Below are 13,164 nucleotides of genomic sequence, written 5' to 3' on the forward strand. Positions count from 1 at the left end.
GATGACGTGTCAAGAAAGTGCCGGAAGCCTTCAGTTAGTCCAAAATGGCTTACCAGACTTTTCAGCAGGAATATTTACAGATTCCTTTTGTAACTCGGGCATACACAACTGCCTGCGTCCTCACCACCGCTGCCGTGGTAAGATATTAGAATTTCATCTGAAACATGTTCTTGTCGGCAATGTAGACAGGGTCAGGGCTTGGCGTTTAGCCGTGGGTGTCAGTCTGCTAACTCACTAGCTTGCTGCTTTTAGCTAGCGCGTCTCTGGCAAAACGTAAGTGCCAAAGACAGTACGGTAGTGCACATCAAGTAGCTAGAGTGCTAGACAGCTGTGTTTGTGTCGCCAAATAATTGTTATTGACTGTAGTTGGGCTGTCACCGACCTTGATCGAATTGACCAAATGTGTGCAATGGTCAGTAGCTAAATAGACTATGCAGTTGGTAGCGAAACTTCTCAATGTATGATTATCTGTGAGCACAAGTGCATCTCGTAACGTTTACATTGCTGTTTTTTTTGTGCGGTTTACTGCCGCAATCAAAACAGCTGGGAACTCGAAGGTATCCGACTAATGTGCGAACTCGCTAAAATCTGGGAACTCGCTAAAAAAGAGTTCCGACAGAGATCTATTTTTAATGGTATTCACCTCGGATTTCCGACTCGGAAACTCGGGCCTCTTTCTATAATTCCCGACCTGAATATCACTAACTTCATGATTTTGAAGGCCTCACTAAGGCACTGCATCTCAGTGCAAGAGGCGTCACTACAGTCCCTGGTTCGAATCCAGGCTGTATCACATTACATTTACATTACATTTAAGTCATTTAGCAGACGCTCTTATCCAGAGCGACTTACAAATTGGTGCATTCACCTAATGACATCCAGTGGAACAACCACTTTACAATAGTGCATCTAAATCTTTTAAGGGGGGGGGGGGGGGCAGAAGGATTGCTTTATCCTATCCTAGGTATTCCTTGAAGAGGTGGGGTTTCAGGTGTCTCCGGAAGGTGGTGATTGACTCCGCTGTCCTGGCGTCGTGAGGGAGTTTGTTCCACCATTGGGGTGCCAGAGCAGCGAACAGTTTTGACTGGGCTGAGCGGGAACTGTACTTCCTCAGTGGTAGGGAGGCGAGCAGGCCAGAGGTGGATGAACGCAGTGCCCTTGTTTGGGTGTAGGGCCTGATCAGAGCCTGAAGGTACTGAGGTGCCGTTCCCCTCACAGCTCCGTAGGCAAGCACCATGGTCTTGTAGCGGATGCGAGCTTCAACTGGAAGCCAGTGGAGAGAGCGGAGGAGCGGGGTGACGTGAGAGAACTTGGGAAGGTTGAACACCAGACGGGCTGCGGCGTTCTGGATGAGTTGTAGGGGTTTGATGGCACAGGCAGGGAGCCCAGCCAACAGCGAGTTGCAGTAATCCAGACGGGAGATGACAAGTGCCTGGATTAGGACCTGCGCCGCTTCCTGTGTGAGGCAGGGTCGTACTCTGCGGATGTTGTAGAGCATGAACCTACAGGAACGGGCCACCGCCTTGATGTTAGTTGAGAACGACAGGGTGTTGTCCAGGATCACGCCAAGGTTCTTAGCGCTCTGGGAGGAGGACACAATGGAGTTGTCAACCGTGATGGCGAGATCATGGAACGGGCAGTCCTTCCCCGGGAGGAAGAGCAGCTCCGTCTTGCCGAGGTTCAGCTTGAGGTGGTGATCCGTCATCCACACTGATATGTCTGCCAGACATGCAGAGATGCGATTCGCCACCTGGTCATCAGAAGGGGGAAAGGAGAAGATTAGTTGTGTGTCGTCTGCATAGCAATGATAGGAGAGACCATGTGAGGTTATGACAGAGCCAAGTGACTTGGTGTATAGCGAGAATAGGAGAGGGCCTAGAACAGAGCCCTGGGGGACACCAGTGGTGAGAGCGCGTGGTGAGGAGACAGATTCTCGCCACGCCACCTGGTAGGAGCGACCTGTCAGGTAGGACGCAATCCAAGCGTGGGCCGCGCCGGAGATGCCCAACTCGGAGAGGGTGGAGAGGAGGATCTGATGGTTCACAGTATCGAAGGCAGCCGATAGGTCTAGAAGGATGAGAGCAGAGGAAAGAGAGTTAGCTTTAGCAGTGCGGAGCGCCTCCGTGATACAGAGAAGAGCAGTCTCAGTTGAGTGACTAGTCTTGAAACCTGACTGATTTGGATCAAGAAGGTCATTCTGAGAGAGATAGCAGGAGAGCTGGCCAAGGACGGCACGTTCAAGAGTTTTGGAGAGAAAAGAAAGAAGGGATACTGGTCTGTAGTTGTTGACATCGGAGGGATCGAGTGTAGGTTTTTTCAGAAGGGGTGCAACTCTCGCTCTCTTGAAGACGGAAGGGACGTAGCCAGCGGTCAGGGATGAGTTGATGAGCGAGGTGAGGTAAGGGAGAAGGTCTCCGGAAATGGTCTGGAGAAGAGAGGAGGGGATAGGGTCAAGCGGGCAGGTTGTTGGGCGGCCGGCCGTCACAAGACGCGAGATTTCATCTGGAGAGAGAGGAGAGAAAGAGGTCAAAGCACAGGGTAGGGCAGTGTGAGCAGAACCAGCGGTGTCGTTTGACTTAGCAAACGAGGATCGGATGTCGTCGACCTTCTTTTCAAAATGGTTGACGAAGTCGTCTGCAGAGAGGGAGGAGGGGGGGGGGAGGGGGAGGAGGATTCAGGAGGGAGGAGAAGGTGGCAAAGAGCTTCCTAGGGTTAGAGGCAGATGCTTGGAATTTAGAGTGGTAGAAAGTGGCTTTAGCAGCAGAGAGAGAAGAGGAAAATGTAGAGAGGAGGGAGTGAAAGGATGCCAGGTCCGCAGGGAGGCGAGTTTTCCTCCATTTCCGCTCGGCTGCCCGGAGCCCTGTTCTGTGAGCTCGCAATGAGTCGTCGAGCCACGGAGCGGGAGGGGAGGACCGAGCCGGCCTGGAGGATAGGGGACATAGAGAGTCAAAGGATGCAGAAAGGGAGGAGAGGAGGGTTGAGGAGGCAGAATCAGGAGATAGGTTGGAGAAGGTTTGGGCAGAGGGAAGAGATGATAGGATGGAAGAGGAGAGAGTAGCGGGGGAGAGAGAGCGAAGGTTGGGACGGCGCGATACCATCCGAGTAGGGGCAGTGTGGGAAGTGTTGGATGAGAGCGAGAGGGAAAAGGATACAAGGTAGTGGTCGGAGACTTGGAGGGGAGTTGCAATGAGGTTAGTGGAAGAACAGCATCTAGTAAAGATGAGGTCAAGCGTATTGCCTGCCTTGTGAGTAGGGGGGGAAGGTGAGAGGGTGAGGTCAAAAGAGGAGAGGAGTGGAAAGAAGGAGGCGGAGAGGAATGAGTCAAAGGTAGACATGGGGAGGTTAAAGTCACCCAGAACTGTGAGAGGTGAGCCGTCCTCAGGAAAGGAGCTTATCAAGGCATCAAGCTCATTGATGAACTCTCCAAGGGAACCTGGAGGGCGATAAATGATAAGGATGTTAAGCTTGAAAGGGCTGGTAACTGTGACAGCATGGAATTCAAAGGAGGCGATAGACAGATGGGTAAGGGGAGAAAGAGAGAATGACCACTTGGGAGAGATGAGGATCCCGGTGCCACCACCCCGCTGACCAGAAGCTCTCGGGGTGTGCGAGAACACGTGGGCAGACGAAGAGAGAGCAGTAGGAGTAGCAGTGTTATCTGTGGTGAGCCATGTTTCCGTCAGTGCCAAGAAGTCGAGGGACTGGAGGGACGCATAGGCTGAGATGAGCTCTGCCTTGTTGGCCGCGGATCGGCAGTTCCAGAGGCTACCGGAGACCTGGAACTCCACGTGGGTCGTGCGGGCTGGGACCACCAGGTTAGGGTGGGCGCGGCCACGCGGTGTGAGGCGTTTGTATGGTCTGTGCAGAGAGGAGAGAACAGGGATAGACAGACACATATTTGACAGGCTACAGAAGAGGCTACGCTAAAGCAAAGGAGATTAGAATGACAAGTGGGCTACACGTCTCGAATGTTCAGAAAGTTAAGCTTACGTAGCAAAAAATCAATAAAATTAAAAATCTTATTGACTAAAATGATATAGTACTGCTGGCTGGTGAAGTAGCCTGGCTAGCAGTAGCTGCGTTGTTGAAAGTGAAGCTGGCTAGGTGACCTCGACAGTTTCTCTAAGTTTCTCTAAACTACACAATTATCATGGATACAAGGACAGCAAAGACAACTAGCTAACACTACGCTAATCAAGTCGTTCCGTTGTAATGTAAGTTTCTACAGTGCTGCTATTCGGTAGAAGTTGGCTAGCTAGCAGTGTTAGCTAGCAGTGTTGGCTAGGTAGGAGGACGGCAGCGCGGCAGGCGAAACTAGCTGGCTAGCTAACCGATAATTACTCAAAGTTACACAATTATCTTAGATACAAAGCTAGCAAAGAAAACTATGTAGCTAGCTAACACTACACAAAACAAGTCGTTCCGTTGTATTGTAATCGTTTCTACAATGCTCTTCGGTGGCAGTGTTGGCTACGTTGCGTTAATTTCGAACGAAAATAGCTCGCTAGCGAACCTCAATAACGACGCAATTATGTTTGATAAAGGACGGCTATGTAGCTAGCTAAGATCAAACAAATCAAACCGTTGTACTGTAATGAAAATGAAAATCAGACCGTTGTGCTATAATGAAATGTAGTGAAAAGTTATACTACTATTCGGTAGACGGTGGACGTTTGCTAGCTGCTGGGCAGATAGCAGTGGACAACGAGACGACGAAATACGATAATTACGCAGTTATCTTTGATACACAGACGGCTATGTAGCTAGTTAAGAAGAAATTGCTAAGGTTGGACAAATTAAATCGTTGTACTATAATGAAATGTAATGAAAAGTTATAAAAGTTATACTACCTGCAGAGCGAATGCAGAGCGAATGCAAATGCGACCGCTCGGGAGTCCTTTAGGGTGGTGCACAATTGGCCCATCGTCGTCCAGGTTTGGTCGGGGTAGGCCGTCATTGTAAATAAGAATTTGTTCTTAACTGACTTTCCTAGTTCAATAAAGGTTACATTTAAAATAAAAAATGGACCTCGTATTTTTCCGAGTTCCCAGTTGTTTTGAACGTAGCAAAACAACATCTAGCTAGCAAGACATCCATGCTAATGAGCAAGTCAGATCTCTCCTCCTAGTGGTCTGTTTAATCAGGCGCTAATACATTCCAGGCTGCTATTTTCGATTATTTTAAATAGTTCTTATACAAAACGTGCCATGACCGGTGGAAAAGTACCCAATTGTCATACTTGAGTAAAAGTCTAAAAGTATTGTGGTTTTAAATATACTTAAGTATCATAAGTAAATTAAATTTCTAAATAACTTAAGTATCAAATCATTTCAAATTCCATATATTGAGCAAACCAGAAGGCACAATTCAAATTAAATTACAATTTTAAAAAAATTATGAAAATGAAGCATTTGTATTTAGTGATTCTGCCAGATCAGAGGCAGTAGGGATGACCTCTTGATAAGTGTGTAAATTTGACTATTTTCCTGTCCTGCTAAGCATTCAAAATGTACTTTTGTGTGTCAGGGAAAATGTATGGAATGTATGGAAAATGTATGGTATAAAAAGTACATTACTTTCTTTTGGAATGTAGTGAAGTAAAAGTTGTAAAGTACAGATACAAAAACTATTTTTACATAAGTACTCTACACCACTGTATGAAATTATATGTTCAGGTTGTTAAAAATAAATGTATTTATAAAATTTTTGCTTTCAATCTTCAATAGATCTTAGACAGTGTGCCATGCCAAATCATATATAATGACCTCCAAAAGTATTGGGACAATGACTCATTTTTTTGTCATTTTGGCTCTGCACTTTAATCCAAAGTGTTTGAGTACAGACTGTCAGCTTTAATTTGAGGGTATTTTCATCCATATCGGTTGAACTGTTTCAAAATTATACTCTGTTCATAGACCAAAAAGTATAGGGACAAATTCACTTAGGTGTGTTAAAGTAGTCAAAAGTTTAGTATTTGGTCCCATATTCCTAGCACATAAAGCTTGTGACTCTACAAACTTGTTGGATGCATTTGCGTTGTCTCTTGCATATTTCGTTTTGTTTCAGTATGTTGTATTGAAAGTGGCTATTGTGTTGATTCGATCACAATTGCCACAGCAAAGGGAAACGTTGATAGTGTTAACTAACAGAACTTCATCAACTTTCTAGTTTTCCCCATCTCGTGCTTCTCTCCGTGGGCTGATAGGCCGCGTCACAGCTTAGAGGGAACATTGGTTACACTTACTGTATCCTTTTTATTTGAAAGATTCTTTCTCGCTGATATGAAAGATGAGGACCATATGTTTAGAAAACCCGTTTGGCAAGCGATGATTATGGACGTTAAAACACAGGGTCGGAATTGAAGGTCGCCCACGTGGGCGACGATAACCGCTGAAAACCCTCTGGAGAGAAGGGTTTTCGAAAGCTACCGTTTACCTTAGTTAACCTTAGCATGCTAAGCATAGAGTTGCAGTTTGTTAGCTGCTATTTAAAAGACTGTCAAGACTTCCCCAAGATTGATGAAATTTCATGGTTGACTTAACTTTTCTGATAAAATATGTATCATCAGGTGAACTATTGATTCTAATGATGACACTTTCTTTGCTCTCACCCTCAGCAACTAGAACTTATCACACCTTTCCAACTATACTTCAATCCTGATTTGATACTAAGGAATTATCAGGTGAGTACATGCAATTGGTCATTGAGCTACTGTGTCAGATATTAAAAATATTTTTGAGTTTTTAATCTTAGCCCTGCTGTGTAAAAGCGTAGCAGTTAAAAAAAAAATTAGATGCAAGCTTGACTGATTTCTCTGTTCTGTCTTGTAGGTATGGAGACTCATAACCAACTTTCTATTTTTCGGTCCAGTTGGCTTCAACTTCCTTTTCAATATGATTTTTTTGTATCCTTTTTCTGTTGCACATGCCTTGCCCTGAGTGAACTTGTGAAATGTATATTTTGCGTCCCTTTGATTGGAAGCACTATGTGACTAATAAAATGCTTGTCTTGAACAAGGCGGCGAGCCATGTTTCATTCATTTTTAATCATGATGCAACTGTCTAATCATAGTGAATTATAGGTTTAGTATTTGCTTTGCCCTTGCCAGATTACCTTAACCGTTGGCTTCCAGGTATCGATACTGTCGTATGCTGGAGGAGGGCTCTTTCAGGGGCCGCACTGCTGACTTTGTCTTCATGTTCCTCTTCGGTGGCCTTCTGATGACTGTATCCTTGTAACACTGTTACTTTCAGGGTCTTAGTTGATACTGCAGGAGTCGAGACATGTTCAGCACCACATAGACTTGATGTACCTTTATTTGTCATTCTTAGCAAGCTTCTGATTGAGCTCTTACTAAGGCCTACTGTTGTATAATGCTGTATGTGTGTACAGGAAATATGTAGGCCTATGTTATCCACAGGTGCCTTAATGAGAAGCTCTTACGTCACATCCCTTGCCACCTGAATATTATTATTATGATTATTTTTTTTTTAAAGCTTTGTTTAGGCTAGTTGTCAAACCTGAGAATCAATTGGTTGATTGTCTGCAGTTGGCGACAGGTAGCCTAGAGGTTAAGAGCTTTGCGCCAGTAACCGAAAGGTCGCTGGTTCGAATCCTCGAGCTGACAAGGGGGGAAAATCAACCATTATGCCGCGGACGTCAGTTAAGTCAGCCCCCCGCACCGCTCTGATTCAGAGGGGTTGGGTTAAATGCAGAATACACATCTTGGTTGAATGCATTCAGTTGTGCAACTGACTAGGTATCCCCTTTCTTTTCCTAAGTTAGGGTAAATCAACTCGAATAATGCTGTATGCCACAATTCAATCCACCAAGCACTTTTTTTCTCAGTAAGCACAAAGATATTTGGTACCTTTGTGAGTCTGGTGTTCTTGGGCCAAGCCTTCACCATCATGCTGGTGTACGTGTGGAGCAGGCGTAACCCCAACGTTCGCATGAACTTCTTTGGCCTGCTGAACTTTCAGGCGCCCTTTCTCCCTTGGGTGCTCATGGGATTCTCTCTGCTGCTGGGCAACTCCATCATTGTGGATTTACTAGGTACCAGTCGCTCTAACCACCATAGCAAATTTCTGTAATGCATCAATGTTATTAATGGCTTTAAGATCCAAAATGTTGCCTTATTGACCATTGAGGAGTGGTGACTAGTCGTGTCAATGCTGTGTTCCCTTCCCTAAGGTATCGCTGTGGGTCATGTGTACTTCTTTCTGGAGGATGTGTTCCCAAACCAGCCAGGTGGTGGCAGATGGCTCAAGACTCCCTTTTTTCTGTAAGTTTGGCCATTTATAAGTTTGATATGGTTCTAGTACAGTCCAATAATTAATGTCTTATGATAGAAGCTGTAGTGTTTACCCCACTTGTCTGCTGAGAGATGATGTTGCTGGAGAGATGGGGGACACATAAACAAATAGCAGTAAGCTTGATACAGAGTAAACAATAGTTATTAATATATGGAAATTGCCAACATTAACAATGTTGTAACAAATGTTTTGACATGGTGTTCTGAAGGTATGCTGTCCTTGGAAGAGGCCGTGACAATGTTGTCTATCCTGATTGGTATTATTCCAGAAAAGGAAGGGCACATCAATAGCTCTTAATAAAAGTAGAAATATACCATCCATTTATCAGATGAGTTATGTATGTACAGTTGAAGTTGGAAGTTTACATACACTTAGGTTGGAGTCATTAACTCGTTTTTCAACCACTCCACACATTTCTTTTAACAAACTATAGTTTTGGCAAGTCGGTTAAGACATCTACTTTGTGCAGGACACAAAGTAATTTTTCCAACAATTGTTTACAGACAGATTATTTCACTTATAATTCACTGTATCACAATTCCAGTGGTTCAGAAGTTTACATACACTAAATTGACTGTGCCTTTAAAGAGCTTGGAAAATTCCAGAAAAGGATGTCATGGCTTTAGAAGCTTCTGATAGGCTAATTGACATCATTTGAGGCAATTGGAGGTGAACCTGTGGAGGCATTTCAAGGCCTACCTTCAAACTCAGTGCCTCTTTGCTTGACCTCATGGGAAAATCAAAAGAAATCAGCCAAGACCTCAGAATAAAAATTGTAGTCCTCCACAAGTCTGGTTCATCCTTGGGAGCAATTTCCAAATGCCTGAAGGTACCACGTTCATCTGTACTGTACAAACAATAGTATGCAAGTATAAACACCATGGGACCACGCAGCCGTCATACCGCTCAGGAAGGAGATGCGTTCTGTCTCCTAGAGATGAACGTACTTTGGTGTGAAAAGTGCAAATCAATCCCAGAACAACAGCAAAGGACCTTGTGAAGATGCTGGAGGAAACGGGTACAAATGTATCTATATCCACAGTAAAACGAGTCCTATATCGACATAACCTGAAAGGCCGCTCAGCAAGGAAAAAGCCACTGCTCCAAAACCGCCATAAAAAAAGCCAGACTACGGTTTGCAACTGCACATGTGAACAAAGATTGTACTTTTTGGAGAAATGTCCTCTGGTCTGTTGAAACAAAAATAGAACTGTTAGGCCATAATGACCATAATTATGTTTGGAGGAAAAAGGGAAGCTTGCAAGCCGAAGAACACCATCCCAACCATGAAGCACGGGGGTGGCAGCATCATGTTGTGGGGGTGCTTTGCTGCAGGAGGGACTGGTGCACTTCACAAAATAGATGGCATCATGAGGCAGGAAAATTATGTGGATATATTGAAGCAACATCTCAAGACATCAGTCAGGAAGTTAAAGCTTGGTTGCAAATGGGTCTTCCAAATGGACAATGACCCCAAGCATACTTCCAAAGTTGTGGCAAAATGGCTTAAGGACAACAAAGTCGAGGTATTGGAGTGGCCATCACAAAACCCTGACCTCAATCCCGTAGAAAATTTGTGGGTAGAACTGAAAAAGCGTGTGCGAGCAAGGAGGCCTACAAACCTGACTCAGTTACACCAGCTCTGTCAGGAGGAATGGGCCAAAATTTACCCAAGTTATTGTGGGAAGCTTGTGGACGGCTACCCAAAACGCTTGACCCAAGTTAAACAATTTAAAGGCAATTCTACCAAATACTCATTGAGTGCATGTAAACTTCTGACCCACTTGGAATGTGATGAAAGACATAAAAGCTGAAATAAATCTCTATTCTGACATTTCACATTCTTAAAATAAAGTGGTGATCCTAACTGACCTAAGACGGGGAACGTTTACTAGGATTAAATGTCAGGAATTGTGAAACTGACTTTAAATCTATTTGGCTAAGGTGTATGTAGCATACACCTTAGCAGCATACCACCCTGCATACCACTGCTGGTTTGCTTCTGAAGCTAAGCAGGGTTGGTCCTGGTCAGTCCCTGGATGGGAGACCAGATGCTGCTGGAAGTGGTGTTGGAGGGCCAGTAGGAGGCACTCTTTCCTCTGGTCTAAAAAATATCCCAATGCCCCAGGGCAGTGATTGGGGACACTGCCCTGTGTAGGGTGCCGTCTTTCGGATGGGACGTTAAACGGGTGTCCTGACTCTCTGAGGTCATTAAAGATCCCATGGCACTTATTGTAAGAGTAGGGGTGTTAACCCCGGTGTCCTGGCTAAATTCCCAATCTGGCCCTCAAACCATCATGGTCACCTAATAATCCCCAGTTTACAATTGGCTCATTCATCCCCCTCCTCTCCCTTGTAACTATTCCCCAGGTCGTTGCTGCAAATGAGAACGTGTTCTCAGTCAACTTACCTGGTAAAATAACGGTAAAATAAAAATAAAAAAATGTATACTTCTTATTTCAACTGTATGTATGCATCTTAAGCATATTGCACTGTTTTGTTTGGTATACAGTGCATTTGGAAAGTATTCAGATCCCTTGACTTTTTCCATGTTTTGTTACAGCCGTATTCTAAAATTGATTGAATTGTTGTGTTTTTCTCATCAATCTACATTCAATACCCCATAATGACAAAGCAAAAACAGGATTAGATTTTTGTGCAAAAAAAGAGAAATAACCATTTGCATAAGTATGCAGACCCTGTACTCAGTACTTTGTTGAAGCACCTTTGGCAGTGATTAGACTCAAGAATTATTGGGTATTACGCTACAAGCTTGGCACACTTGTATTTGGGGAGGTTCTCACATTTTTTTAATGCAGATTCTCTACAGCTCTGTTAGGTTGGATGGGGAGTGTCGCTGCACAGCTATTTCCAGTTCTCTCCAGAATTGGTCAAGTCCAGGCTCTGGCCTGGACCACTCAGACATTCAGAGACTTGTCCTGAAACCACTTCTGTGTTGTCTTGGCTGTGTGCTTAGGGTCGTTGTCCTATTGGAAGGTGACCCTTTTCCCCAGTCCGAGTTCCTGAGTGCTCAGGAGCAGGTTTTCATCAAGGATCTCTCCGTACTTTGCTCTGTTCATCTTTCCCTCGATCCTGACTAGTCTCCCAGTCCCTGCCGCTGAAAAACATCCTTACAGCATGATGCTGCTACCACCATCCTTCACCGTAGGGATGGTGCCAGGTTTCCTTCAGATGGGACGCTTGACATTCAGGCTAAAGAGTTCAATCTTGGTTTCATCAGACCAGAGAATCTTGTTTCTCATGGTATGAGTCTTTGGGTGCCTTTTGGCAAACTCCAAGCCCGCTGTCATGTGCATTTTACTGAGGAGTGACTTTCGTCTGGCCACTCTACCATAAAGGCCTGATTGGTGGAGTGCTGCAGAGATGGATGTCCTTCTGGAAGGTTCTCCCATCTCCACAGAGGAAGTCTGGAGCTCTGGCAGAGTGACCATCGGGTTCTTGGTCACCTCCCTGACCAAGGCCCTTCTCCCCCGATTGCTCAGTTTGGCTGGGCAGCCAGCTCTTGGAAGAGTCTTGGCGGTTCCAAACTTCTTCCATTTAAGAATGATGGAGGCCACTGTGTTCTTGGGGACCTTCAATGTTGCAGAAATGTTTTGTACCCTTCCCCGGATCTGTCTCTCGACACAATCCTGTCTTGGAGGTTTCCGGAGAATTCCTTCGACCTCATGGCTTGGTTTTTGCTCTGACATGCACTGTCATCTGTGGGACCTTTTTATATAGACAGGTGAGTGCCTTTCTGTATCAAGGCCAATGAATTGATTTTACCACAGGTGGACTCCAAGTTGTAGAAACATCTCAAGGATGATCAATGGAAACAGGATGCACCTGAGCTTAATTTCGAGTCTCTTAGCAAGAAGTCTGAATACTTATGTTAATAAGGTATGTTTTTTATAAAAATATATATACTTTTTGCTTTGTCATTATAGGGTATTGTGTGTGTGTAGATTGAGGAAAACAATTTAATTCATTTTAGAGTAAGGCTGTAACATAACAAAATGTGGAAAAAGTCAAGGGGTCTGAATATTTTGCCGAATGCACTGTATGTAGATCCTTCACCTGTCTCTGTAATTCTCTCTCACAGTAAGATGCTGTTTGACACTCCAGAGGAGGATGCCAACTACAACCCTCTTCCCGAGGAGCGTCCGGGGGGGTTCGCCTGGGGAGAGGGACAGCGCCTCGGGGGTTAATCTAGCCCCACACCACAGGATCACTTTATAATGGACTTTTCCTCCGTGAGAGACAGAGGGACAAACTTGGTCTTTTTTTCCGACTTGTTTCTCTAGTTCTGGATGGAAAACGGCAATCTCCAACCAGAGCTTTTTGGAGATTGTTGTGTGACTTACATCTCCCTCAAACTGATCAATAAGCCAGACTCTCACTTTAAGACCACATGAGTGGACGTAACAGGAAGTGACTTTTGATGGTTGAGATTTGGCTTTATCTGTGGGGAAAGAATGATGCTCAATATTGTCAAATGATGGGAAACAGCGGAAAAAATCTGATTGAATGAATTCAGATTGAGTGTGTTCTTTTACTTTTTAAAAAGAATAAACGTGTGGCATATGTAGATAATGCTGGAGATATTTTCTTTGTATATTTTCTGCAGTGTTGCATCAGTTGAAGCAAGTTTTTCTGTAAGGAGTTCCATAATGAAATTAGTAATGTATTCAGTCATTTGATTCCAGTAACAAAAGAGTGCTTGGATGCACTAGGATCAACAATGTGAGAACACTTACATAACTTACATTGTTTATTGCAACTGTAGAACATGTACTGTGGACAAATCAAACAAGCATACGTTACTCTGTAGTACTGCCCTCCTGTGGTA

The 13,164-nt window shown here is 44.5% G+C and overlaps 1 protein-coding gene across 1 annotated transcript; it reads left to right on the top strand.

Annotated features, from left to right (window-relative positions):
* Window positions 1-12,908, top strand: LOC129818581 (derlin-2). Its single transcript, XM_055874625.1, has 7 exons — window positions 1-137; window positions 6,617-6,682; window positions 6,831-6,904; window positions 7,133-7,226; window positions 7,860-8,055; window positions 8,194-8,284; window positions 12,418-12,908. The coding sequence occupies exons 1-7, from the start codon at window positions 45-47 to the stop codon at window positions 12,521-12,523; spliced, it is 720 nt and encodes a 239-aa protein (XP_055730600.1). The 5' UTR covers window positions 1-44; the 3' UTR covers window positions 12,524-12,908.
* The last annotated feature ends 256 nt before the right edge of the window (window positions 12,909-13,164 follow it).

This window comes from Salvelinus fontinalis, chromosome 2 (assembly GCF_029448725.1).
Source record: "Salvelinus fontinalis isolate EN_2023a chromosome 2, ASM2944872v1, whole genome shotgun sequence".
NCBI lineage: Eukaryota > Metazoa > Chordata > Actinopteri > Salmoniformes > Salmonidae > Salvelinus > Salvelinus fontinalis.

What these genes read in the sequence shown, in the direction of transcription:
- LOC129818581 (XM_055874625.1), top strand. Translation starts at nt 45, where the DNA reads ATGGCTTACCAGACTTTTCAGCAGGAATATTTACAGATTCCTTTTGTA. An exon ending in CTTTTCAATATGATTTTTTT is followed by an intron (nt 6,905 to 7,132) that starts GTATCCTTTTTC and finishes GTTGGCTTCCAG; the next exon opens with GTATCGATACTGTCGTATGC. An exon ending in CTCAAGACTCCCTTTTTTCT is followed by an intron (nt 8,285 to 12,417) that starts GTAAGTTTGGCC and finishes TCTCTCTCACAG; the next exon opens with TAAGATGCTGTTTGACACTC.